Source organism: Aotus nancymaae, unplaced genomic scaffold (genome assembly GCF_030222135.1).
Source record: "Aotus nancymaae isolate 86718 unplaced genomic scaffold, 86718_ANA_hifiasm-v0.15.2.pri h1tg000043l, whole genome shotgun sequence".
In the NCBI taxonomy this organism is placed as follows: Eukaryota; Metazoa; Chordata; class Mammalia; order Primates; family Aotidae; genus Aotus; species Aotus nancymaae.
Window position 1 is genome coordinate 12,083,037 of NW_026988457.1, and position 12,598 is coordinate 12,095,634.

At 33.0% G+C, this 12,598-nt stretch overlaps 1 protein-coding gene across 3 annotated transcripts in view; it reads left to right on the forward strand.

Annotated features, from left to right (window-relative positions):
• The window catches only part of COG6 (component of oligomeric golgi complex 6), a 140,513-nt gene extending 130,063 nt beyond the window's left edge, over window positions 1-10,450 (forward strand). For all 3 annotated transcript variants that reach the window (XM_012469844.2, XM_012469843.2, XM_012469845.2), the window contains one exon: window positions 8,906-10,450. In XM_012469844.2, the coding sequence (XP_012325267.2) occupies window positions 8,906-9,053 (148 nt within the window). In that variant the 3' untranslated portion in view covers window positions 9,054-10,450. The remainder of the gene's footprint in view (window positions 1-8,905) is intronic.
• Window positions 10,451-12,598: the final 2,148 nt, after the last annotated feature.

The window sequence follows — 12,598 nt, forward strand, 5'->3', positions numbered from 1 at the left end:
GAAATGAGGCCAACAAACTTGAAAAACTGCCCATCATCACTGGTCATTAGAGAAAAGCAAATCAAAACCACATTGAGATACCACCTCATGCCATTTAGAATGGCGATCATTAAAAAATCTGGAGACAACAGATGCTGGAGAGGATGTGGAGAAATAGGAACACTTTTACACTGTTGATGGGAGTGTAAATTAGTTCAACCATTGTGGAAGACAGTGTGGCAATTCCTCAAGGACCTAGAAATAGAAATTCTATTTGACCCAGCAATCCCATCACTGGGTATATATCCAAATGATTATAAATCATTCTGTTATAAAGACACATGCACACATATGTTCATTGCCACACTATTTACAATAGCAAAGACCTGGAAACAACCCAAATGCCCATTGATGATAGACTGGACAAGGAAAATGTGGCACATATACACCTTGGAATACTATGTAGCCATAAAAAATGATGAGGTCGTTTCCTTTGTAGGGACATTGATGAATCTGGAAACCATTCTCAGCAAACTGACACCAGAACAGAAAATCAAATACTGCATGTTCTCACTCATAGGCGGTATTGAACAATGAGAACACATGGACACAGGGAGGGGAGCATCACACACTGGGGTCTGTTGGGGGGGACTAGGGGAAGGATGTGGGGGGTGGGAAGGTTGAGGAGGGATAACATGGGGAGAAATGCCAGATATGGGTGACAGGGGGATGGAGGCAACAAACCACATTGCCATGTATGTACCTATGCAACAATCCTGCACAGGTACCCCAGAACCTAAAATACAATAAAAAATATATATTAGAAAAAGAAAAAGCATGGTGAAACTATCTGCTATTTATTTTAAAAAGTCCCTTTTAATTATAAAGGCAGAGATAGTTTAAAAGGATGGCAGATATACCATGCAAGCACTAATCATAAAGCTGGAGTTAGCTATATTACTATCAGAAAAATTAGACTGCAGACAGATAATACCAGAGATAAAGAGTGACATGTTATAATAGAATTAATACATGAAGAAAATATAGTAGTATATATGTGCATCTAATAGCAGAGCTGCAAATGAAATATAAGCTTACAGAATTGATGAGGAATAGCTATATCAAAAAATATAGTTATTTTAACACATTCCTCTCAGTAATTGATACAAAAAATAGGAAATTGACATTATGCATCATAGTTGAACAGTGCTACCAATCTTTACCTAATAGAAATATTTAAAATACTACACACAAACTATAGAAAATACACATTGTTTTTAAGTACGCATAAAACATTCATGAAACTAATGTAAGAATGAGCAAAAACAGGAATAAGAAATCCTAAGCAGATGAACTTAAGAACTAGAACTAGGTGTTTCTAATTCTAGAAAGTTCATAGCAAGAACTAGAAAACTCAAAGCAAGTTTTCCTTTATAAATTCCAAGCTAAATCAGTTTTTACAATGAATGTGAATAACTTGTTACCCTATTTTAATATAGAAGAGTGTCAGTTTAGATTAAAAAAAAAAAACACAGTTCACCTATATGCTCTTTATAAGAGACCATTTACAACAAAGTGGCATAAAAAGAAAGCAAGAGTTGCAATAGTAAGAGACAAAATTTAATTCAGGGTGTAAGTCATTAAAAGGTCAAAGGGGAATGTTTTATATTGATAAAAGTCATACTTAAGTGGGTCTTAGATAAAAAGCCTGCAAGATATAAAAAAATCATTTGAAAAAATCAAACATGCCATTGCATCAAGAGAGGAAACACCATAGCGAAAGGATACAAAGAAAAATCTTACCTGAATTTACTACGTAACCCAGTTAGGGAAGACTACCATGACACTGTTGGAATATTGAAAATCTACAGCAAACATAATACTTAACAATGAAACTTTAGAAAACATTTCATTAAAGTTCAAAACAAGATATGCATACTTAGTATCACATCTACTATTTACCTTGAAGCTTTGAGCCAATGTAATGAATTTAGTCATAAATATTGAAAAGAATTAAAACTTATTAATTTTAAATGTCTATACCAAAAACAAAAAAGGTAAACAATTAATAAACTAATAGAACTAAAATAGAGTTGTTACTTGGCCAGATTCAAAATTAACATACAAAAATTAGTACCTTTTCTATATACCAACCATATCTAATTAAAACAATGGGAAGTAAAAGACTTGATTATAAAAGTCACAAGATTATTTCCTAGGAATAAATCTGATAATATATATGGAAAATTATATAATGAAACTTATAAAAATTTATTGAAAATTCTAAAAGTTCTGACTAGGCATACTCTGTTCATAGACTGGAAAATTCACTAGTGGAACAGGTTAATCTGTAAAAAACTTCAACTTTAATCAAAGTTCTCATGGAACCATTTCATTAAATATTTATCTAGGAAGAAGTATATGAGAGAGGACTCACAATTTTGAACATCTCCACAATTAGCACCCTGGCCCAAGGTGGCATCGTCTGTGCCTGGATTATCACATTAACTTCTGAACTCTTCTGTTTTCACACTTGCCCTCTCCACCACCATTCACCCAACTCCTACAGCCTAAACTGAACCCTCAGCCACAGTGATCCTTTAATAGATTACTTAGCACAATCCTTTCGATGAATTTATGAATTAGGATCTCTATTTTACGAAAGAGGATATTGTTAGAAAGATTAAGTAATTGAATCAAACAGTTGGTAAGAAGTAGAGCCATGATTTGAATCCAGTATTTCTGATTCTCCTATTGTCTTCAACACTAGACTATACTGTATTTTATTAGCTCTTTCTGTGTTGAGGTTATTTTATTACTTTTAAAGGATGCTCATAGACATTTGTCATATATGATGATAGATGACATTTACTTGAAATATGTAGCTTGGCCTCATAAAAAAATATGCTTTAATTTCACCTACAGACAGAAAGCTGACCTGGGATGAAAAAATTGTCTTGACCCATTGTGAAATTTCTTATGTTTATATGGTGATAAAGAAAAATCAAAATTTTAACTAATCTATTATTCATAAGGATTTATCATTTTTTCTTCTTGGGTTTTTAGGCTTAACACCTTTTTTTCTCCTGTGGCACATTTGATTGCACTCTTAACTGTGATGCTAAAATAAAGCTCAATTTTAGTGATCACAGAACCTGATGTTGAAATAATCTATTTTTAGAAATGCTGGGTTTATGGTAATGATGAAAGTTGTATCATGTTGTTATGGCAACCAAAATCCTAAAGTACAGATTAATGACAAGCTCACTGATTTTTGGAAGTAAGCAGTTCATTTCTTATCTCAGTTTAGTTCTAAATAATTATTTAAAATTCAGTAGATTTCTTTGAACTTATTTTACAATGACAATAATATCTCCATTTAGTTATATATTAGTATTTATCAAGATTTTAAAATTTATAACACTAGATTTTTATGGCAGCATGACATTTGTAACTGGACAAATTGAATTTCTCAATGTGTAGTAGTCTGATGCATTAGTAGCTGAAAAAATGTTGCCCTCTTTAAAATTATGTAACCTAATCTTTTTTTTTCCCTAACGGTTAATTAACTACCTGATTATTATATTTGCTATATGATACACTGATATAGAAGCTACTCTCTAAATGTAAGAAATGTTGAGAAAGACCTTTCAAAACTTGGAATTTAGGCAAATAAGGTCTGAGAAAAAAGCATGTCATTGTAGCATGTCAATGGTTCATCATAATGAAGCGTTGCTTTTAACAGGCTCATCAATAATTATTTAAGGAATGGGCCTTTGTTTGATTATCTGTTTACTATTGATTAAAAGTTCCAAACTCTGTGGACATGTTAATATATAGATTCTGTACAGTAGAAGAAGTAGCCCCCAAGTTAGGGTTTTTCTTGCTCTATAGCACATTTTTACCTAACCTGTTTTGTTATAACTCTCCTTTCCAAATACCTATAAATGACCACTTTCTCAAAATGCACTTTGAACCAGCTTTACCTTCTTAGTAGTTTCCTCATTAGTGAGTTATTAAATTTTTGACCCATCATTATTTATTTTTATGAGAATCATATTTTTAATTTTTTGAAAATAATACTTACACTGGGAAGATAATTAAACTATCTGAAGGCCCATAGGACATCACTTAATAAATTAATATTTATGAAGATTTCATGGTAGCAAAGAGACCAGGAAAGTTAATGCTCTACCTTTACAGATGATCATAGCTTATATACAAATAAAAAGTTACATCTCCTTTTCAACTGGTCTTTTTGCATATCCTTTGGTCTTGTGAAAAGCAGGAACACAAAACAATTCTGAAAGTACTCCCCATCAGCTATGGGCTAGGCTGTGATTGATCAAAATAGTACGTAAGTAAAATCAGGTGGATGCCCATACTAGAACCAGTGTTCAGCATGCACTGCTTTCACTGCCTCTGCATAGGGTATTTAGTTGATAAGGACGTTCCAGACTTTCAGAAGCACATGACTGAACTGAGATGATTTGTTGGTCATTTTGGATTTAGTCATAGAATACTGGAAACTTTTCCATTTTGAACATTGATTATTTATCACAATAATGATTCATTATTATTTGAGACTCTGTATTTCATATGTGATATTAGTAATTAGTGAATAATTTGGGCTAAGACACCAGGCAGGCTGGCAGACAATATAGATAGATAGATCAATTGATTGATACACAGATACTTAATATACTTCTTAAGATAAAGGATGAATTTACGTAGTAATTATTACTATAAATAAAAAGTATAGTAAACTGGCAAGAGAATAAAATGGTTTTAGCACTATAGAAACATCCATTTACATACAAATGACTGATATGCTTTTATAAATCATTATTTTGGGAAACTTAGTTCCCCAAAATAAGGTCTGAGAGAATAGCATCTAAGTTAGGTCTAAGTTTCCCAAAATAATATATGTGTATGTATATATAATGTATTTATTCACATAAGTAGTTTTTTTTAAACAATAGCTCATTAAAATACTCTTAACTCTCAATGGAATAAAATAGCTTAAAAGCTCAAAGTACCTTATAAGGATTAACTAGTTCAGTAGTTGGTTTCTAGTGGTGAAAGCAGTCTTGAAGACGTTAAATTACTTGTTGAAGGCAACAGTAATAAATGGCAGAGCTTCAATTAGAGCGTAAGTCTTCTTCCACTGTACTATTTTATCTGTACTGTACCATATAGAACTAATAATTTCCTCCACTATACCATTTTATCTTTACTGTACCATATAGAACTAATTAGAAAATATTTAATGAAAGTATGTGTAGGAACCTATTGCTTTGATAGTGGTAAGTGAACTCATGTTTGTTCAGAAATGTGGAATCACACTGTCAGCCAGAGTTCTTGGTCTTTATAGTTTGAGTTTGACTCAGACTCACTTTAGAGAATCTCCCTTTTCTATTTATTTCGATCCTGTTGGCTTTAGCAGTTAGTTAGCAGGCCAGGAGGAGCAGTTCCTTATCCTTTGCTATTTTTCCTTCCTCCTTCCTTCTTGTAGTACATGAAGATTTCTTTTTATCCACCAGCTTTGCTATTTCTTCATCTTCTGCACCATATGCATATTCTTTTTTTAACCCCTTCCCTATCTCAGTGGCTTCTTAAACTGAGGAGCAGAATGAAGATGTGCTATACCATCTAACACCAAAATTTAAATTATTAACTCTTGTTTGGTTTTAACTGGCTTTATTTAATTATCTGTGTTTATGCAGTACTGCTTTATTTTATTTTTCTTTATTGCAGACTTATAATGGATTTTCAGCTTCATTGTTACAGACATTTGTGAGTTAATTTAGCTTAGAAACAAATGTGTCAAGTTACAACTAAATTTCAGTAAATTTAAAATTTTTCATCACTAGGACTTGAAAATGAAATTTAAATTTCACTACTTCAGAAGTTTCAACAAAACTACATTTACAAGTTACTCTGAACTTTTAAAAATCATATTTAATATTTATAATTGTACATTATTCTTATTTTTTACTTTTATGAGAAAGCCTTGTTTCTGTGTACTTCTTATATACTATCAAATATATGCTGTATTGAGATTGAATATAGACTTGAGTATGAGGCATCAGTAATGAATGCTTTATACACCTCTCAGAAACCTATGTTATTGCCCTTGGAAAAGAACTAAGAACATTATTTCTAAAATCCAGTATCTGACTTGTTGCAAAAGTGGATATCAAATGTATGTTATTTCTAACAAAGTTTTAAAATACTAGTTTAGAGTACTTTTTAATGAAAAATAATTTTTGCATTATTTTGTTACATTGTCAAGCAAATTTAATTAAAGGAAATATTACCAATCAATAGATCAAAAATTATCTCCAGGCCAGGCACAGTGGCTCGTGCCTATAATCCCAATACTTTGGGAGACTGAGGTGGGTGAATAACCTGAGGTCAAGAGTTTGAGACCAGCCTGGTCAACATGGTGAAACCCTGTCTATACTAAAATAAAAATACAAAAACTAGCCAGGCATAGTGGCACATGCCTGTAATCCCAGCTACCCGGGAGACTTAAGCAGGAGAATCGCTTGAACTGGGGAAGCAGAGGCTGCAGTGAGCCAAGATTGCGCCACTGCACTCCAGCCTTGGTGACAGTGAGACTCTGTCTCAAACAAAACAAACAAAAATCTCCAAGCCTCATTTAGTTAAGTAGTTTTCTAAACCAGTTTCTACCATCATCCCTTTCCTTTCAACAGAAAGGTAGTATAACCGGTAGTTGTACCCTACTCCACTCAGAAAATTTACTTAGCATGTCTTTCTTCTAAACACTGTCATTCTGGAAACTCTAGCAGTTTTTGGAAAATGTCAAGTTACTTCAACTCGCCAAGAGTTTGGACCCCATTACAGCAGTGTATTTATGTTCCAAGATCATAAGTGGACTTCTTTCCTCTTTCCATCCAACTGTTTTTGTTCTATTCTAGACTACAGATGCATATATTTCCACAGATCATCTTAAAAACATATTATTTTCTCCATTATTAGCATTATTTTGTTACAGTCATTGCATGCAAAAACATAATTCCTAGAAAAACAAAGAATGTGTTCTGTTGATGATGACTTCATGACATTGACTTGTGTGACAACACACTATTACTGCTATAACTATTACATTAGTCTGGCTAGTCACAATCATGTACTCTTGACTATGTGAAGAAACAGTTTGTCATGAAATAGCCACTGATTCAGCATTTATGAAAAATGGTGGTGGCTCAAGAGCCCAGAATAGGACTGTAAATAAGGAAAAAGTTATTTTTCTCCATCAAGCATTCAGTGAACATGTATTTATTGAGCATCCATCATATTTAAAGTATACTGGATTTTAAAGGACATATGAACATGAACAGTGTCAGGTTACTTGAAATTTTGCAGGACAGGTAAGACATGAACAACATATATTTCTGTGATTATTAATTTTTAAAATACATTTTGAAATTGGGTTATATTGCAGTCATACACATTTGATGCAGAACTAACCCTTCTCAATACAAAGCTGTTGGGATCTGAACGTCAAGAAAATGTAGAAGGCTTATTATAAGTTAGGAGTGGTAAAAGCCATATGAAAGGAACAGAAAAAGTGCCATGAACATTCTCAAAGGAAGTAATTATTTCAAGCTCTAAAGATTAGACAAGACTTCATGGATAAGAGAGAATATTTTTGCTGAACATTAGCATTTAAAAGTGGTGAAAGAGGCATTCTAGGGAAATGAAGTATGAGTAAAGGAACTAAGATCAGCAAGACCAGAGCAGAGAGGACAGTCAGGGTTTGCACTGGAATTAGAGTAGTGATAGGGAAAGTTTTGGATTATTTTGAATGGTAGGAGAAGGAATGTTGGCTTCTCTGAAACCAAAGGAGGCCATTGAAGCTCTTAGAAGGCCTAGGTAAGAAAGAGATGTGATAGAAAGTATGCCTCAGAAAGATTAACCTAACAACAGTGCCTAGGATGGATTGAATATGGAAGAGACTGAAAGAGGGAAGACCATCGCACATCTAGGAGGTTCTTTGTGTACTCCAAGCAAGAGGTCATTTTAGAACCTGAGCTGAGGTAATAAGACATCGTTATGCCATTAACAGAAATAGGAAACTACAAGAAAAGGAGGTTTGGAAGCAAAGCTTTAAAGGCACATTTTTAATTTAGTTTTTATAAAAATCGGAAAACTAGTGCCAGGGTTCTCATGACGAGATAATAGTGATGTATGAATAGTACAAGTAGCTGGGGATGACAGGAAGTTAATGTCATGGAATGGGAGAGTTGTTGCAGATTTAATGAACCCCAATACTGTTTCTTCTAGCTGGATAATTTTGTAAACATTTGTAAGACTCTGTTCTTTTGTGTGCTTTTGTAGAAATGTATATTTGTGAGAAAGCTGTGATTTGTTGCAAGCAAGTTTCACATTTTAGCTTGGGGTAATATAGAGAGATGAAGAGAAAGCTAGGAGATGTGGTTGTTAGTGTAAAAACTATAGGCGAAAGAGCAGTTCAAGTTTTCTGAGATGAAAGTGTTGATAAATTTGAACAATTGTAAGCGTCTTTCTTTTAATGTGTTACCAGTTACTTTTGCAATATCAATACATTGACATTGGGTCACAGTTTTTGTTTCTTATTTAGCAGTCTACTATGTATCAGGCACAAATATATATCAGTTCATTATGTATCAGGAACAAAACACAGTCCATACCCTCTGGAACCTATGTAGTAATGGAGAAAGATTTAATAAATAATAAATATAAAAGTATATTTTATCCCAAATCAGGATTAACTGTGTAGCCATATAGTGATTCTTAAATAGTGTATGTGTAATGATAATGAAAATGAACTGTATTGATTGAAGTGTCAAGCTGTTTTATAATTCTTAAATATATTTCTTTCAAATGATGTGTTTATGCTTTGTTTCTTTATCTATAGAGAGCAGATCATAAAACAGTCTACAGAATTAGTCTGCAGAGCCTATGGTGAAGTATATGCAGCTGTGATGAATCCAATCAATGAATACAAAGATCCAGAGAACATTCTTCACAGATCGCCGCAGCAAGTGCAGACGCTTCTTTCCTGATTATCTTAATTGTGTTAGCAAAATATGGCCTTTCAAAAACACTGAAGATTATTTTTTATTCTTTGAATTTTTACTTTAAAATTTGATAGTTACAGTTTTCTTTGTATCATAAGATTGTGAGTCCCAATAATTTTTTTTTTGTCTCAGTAACATGGAAATAAGTAACATGTTTACCTGAGTTCATATTGCTGTGTATCTATTCTAAATATGAGATGCTCTATTTTTTTGTTAGCCATCTCTCCAGCTCTGCAGTTTCCTCTGTATTCAGGAAGCATAAAGTAGTATGAAAGGTTTGAAGAATTTTTTTTTACAAGATTAGTTCTAAATTAACAGCATATAAAAATTCTATCTAAATTAAGAATTAGTATAAGGATATGACCTAATAAATGTCTCCTTACCTAAAGATTCATTTGCTTTCTTATTAATATGAGTAGGCATATTTAGTAGCTTTTCTGAACCTAGCCTATGTCTCTGTCCCCAAAATAGCTACCCTTAAAGAGTTGTTAGAAGAGAGAAAAATAACAGTGAATTGTGCTCCTGGTATATATGGCAGTGAATCTCATTTCTGTTCTACTTTAGCATACTGTATATAGATTTGACTGCATACATTTTTATGCAATTTTAAATATACACTCAGCAATGATGAGAAAAAAAGGAGAGCGAAAAGTAATTTAAATAAGGTAGATTCCACTCCGTGGGAGCCCTTGATGGAACTCAAGGTGGAGCTCAGCCTTTCCAATGAGTTCTAGGCGTGTAGACAGCCTGAGTTGTGTCTAAGTCTGCTGTTTGAAGATAGGTATTTGTCATACAATATGGGTCCCAAATCCAACCAACTGCAAATTTTATCTGGTGTTCAAACTAAAGAAACAATGATCTGTTCAAACACTGGAGAAAAAACTGCCAGAGGAGGAGTTGCCAGTGGGCAGTGTGTCTTATCCCCATGGTGTAACTGAACTCTAACTTTAGACTATTACCTATTAGGAAGATTCAAAATGACTGTATTTTTAAAGGGATAAATCCCAATGTGCCTGATTTGACATTCTTATGAGCAGAAAAAAAGCTTAATTTCTAGTAGATCTATAAAAAGGAGTAAGTCCCTAAATTACAAATGAGAAAACTGAAGCACAAGGAAAAAAATAACTAGTTTGAAATATTTTTAAAAGTAATAGCATAAAACTAATATTTGTAGAAAATTATGTTGTATATAACAAATTAGTATTTATATGGCCTATTTGAAGTTTATACTTGTTTATAACTAATACAATTCTTTTTGGAGTCAAAATGATTATGTAATCATTACCCATTTAGGTATAAATCTGTATTTTTAGTCTTTTCCCTTCAATGAGCATGTGTTGTATATAAAAGACAGAAAATAAAGTATAAATCAAGAACTTAAATTTTATATAATTTATTTCTACAGTGAAAAGAAGATTGACACCTTGCCATAAGTGAACTCCTTTGTTTTTATAGGGAAAAAGTATATTTTGCTTTTTACCAGTTTTTCTTTTCAAATAAAATATTTCTAGAGCAGCAATCATTGCAGTTATCCTATAGACACATATCCTATTGATGTGTTTTTAGAAAATGCACTAATAGAAATGGAAGTACAATATAGGGCAAAACTGAGATAATTAGTGAAAGACTCATAGGCAAAATGTGCTATATATGATCTTGAGAACTAAGGCAAAATAAAAACATTAGAAATAGTAATCCATAAAAAAAAAAAAAAAAAAAAAAGAAGTAGTAATCCATTAATGTAACACCTAAATTTGCTATTACTCCATTGTTTGTATTTTGAACTATTTTCATTTGGCATAAGTATAACCTAGAAAATGCATGTCTGCCCTTCTTTCAGAGAGGAAAGGTGTTTGAATGGCAAAACCCTTATGTGGTTGAACTTTTCCATTTCTTTCTCTATGCCTTCACTTGAGCAGGTGGATATGACCTGAGGAAGAAGATGACACAAATGGACTGATTGACTTGACTTGAAATCCGTGATTACAGTGTTCAAATGGGCACTGCTATAGTTTGAAAAATGTTTCTCCAAATTCATGTTGAAATCTTCACACCTGAGTGTATTAGGAGGTGAGTTTTTTGAGAGGTGATTAGGTTGTCAGGATGCAGCCCTCATGAATGGGATTAGTACCCTTACCCAAGAGGCTCAAGAGATCCCTGTCCTTTCTACCATGTGACGTTAACAGTGAGAAGACAGCCATCAATGAGGAAGCAGGCCCTCACTAAACACAAAATCTTTTGGCACCTTGATTTTGGGCTTTCCAGCCTCCAGAACTGGCAGAAATAAATGTCTGTTGTTTTTATAAGCCACTTAGTTTATAGTATTTGGGTATAGCAGTCCAAATGAACTAAGACAGACACTCAATATTGCTTTGTAATTCTACTCTGTTTCTTTGGCAAACTTACCTTTCCATGTTTCCAGAGGACTTTTTCATCCACATTCTCAGTTAATATCCTTCATAATTCACCAAGATTAGAAACTATTATATAATCTTCCTCATTTTCCTGTTCTCAAACATCACACCCATCTTCTCTCCTCCCTTGTTTTGCACTTGAGATGTTACCTCTCTTTCTATGACAGGATATTCCCTTTATGCTCGGGCTTGCATTTCTCATCTTCTTATTAGAGTCTTCTCTTTTTGGATTATCCCTTCATTTTGCTTCAGCAACAACTGGCCTCTCTCTAGGATTATTCTCAATGTCATACATAATGTTGTAATGTTCATAATATTTTTTAAAACTCTCTACCTCTGAGATCCTAACACCTCCATTTTTCTGCTTCCTTTTCCGGTTTAGACATGCTGTCATCTACTTCCTCATTTCTCACTCTGTCTTTAAAGTATCCCAGTATAGTTTGTCTCTCACCACTACACTGAAACTTACCTGATAAGCTTTTCATAAGTGCTATATGTTGTCAGATCCAGCAGATTCTTCTGTATCTCTATTTATTGAACTCTCAGTGTCATTCCACACATTTTTTTTGAAATTCTATCCTTTCCAGGCTTCCATGGCACCACTTTCTCCTGATTTTCTTTTCATTTCATTAGTCTAACCCCCTTTTGACCTTCTTCCCTGACTCTTTTGCCTCTATATGATTTTTAAAAGTTGGCATACTTTAGGGCTTGATCCTTTTTTAATCCTTCCTTTAGGGATTTGTTATTTCAGCCCATTCTATCCAGAATAATGTTAAAGCTTAAATGTCTTTAGATATATCCATATGATAGAGAACAGCAGTGAGAAAATAAAGGTTTTCAAATATGTAATGTTGAGGAGAAAAATCAGAATAATATACTTTTATAGAATTTTTAACAAAGTGCAAAGTGATATATTATTCATAGGTAAACATATGCTAAATGTGTAAGGAAAATATAGGAAATGATTAATACAATTTAAGATTATAGAGAGGGAAGCACAGGATGTGTTGAAGTTACTGATAATGTTTTATTCTTATGCTAGGTTGTTAGTACTGTTTAAATATTCTTTAAAATTTTTCATATATGTTACATAAACTTTTGTTTGTTTATTTTACA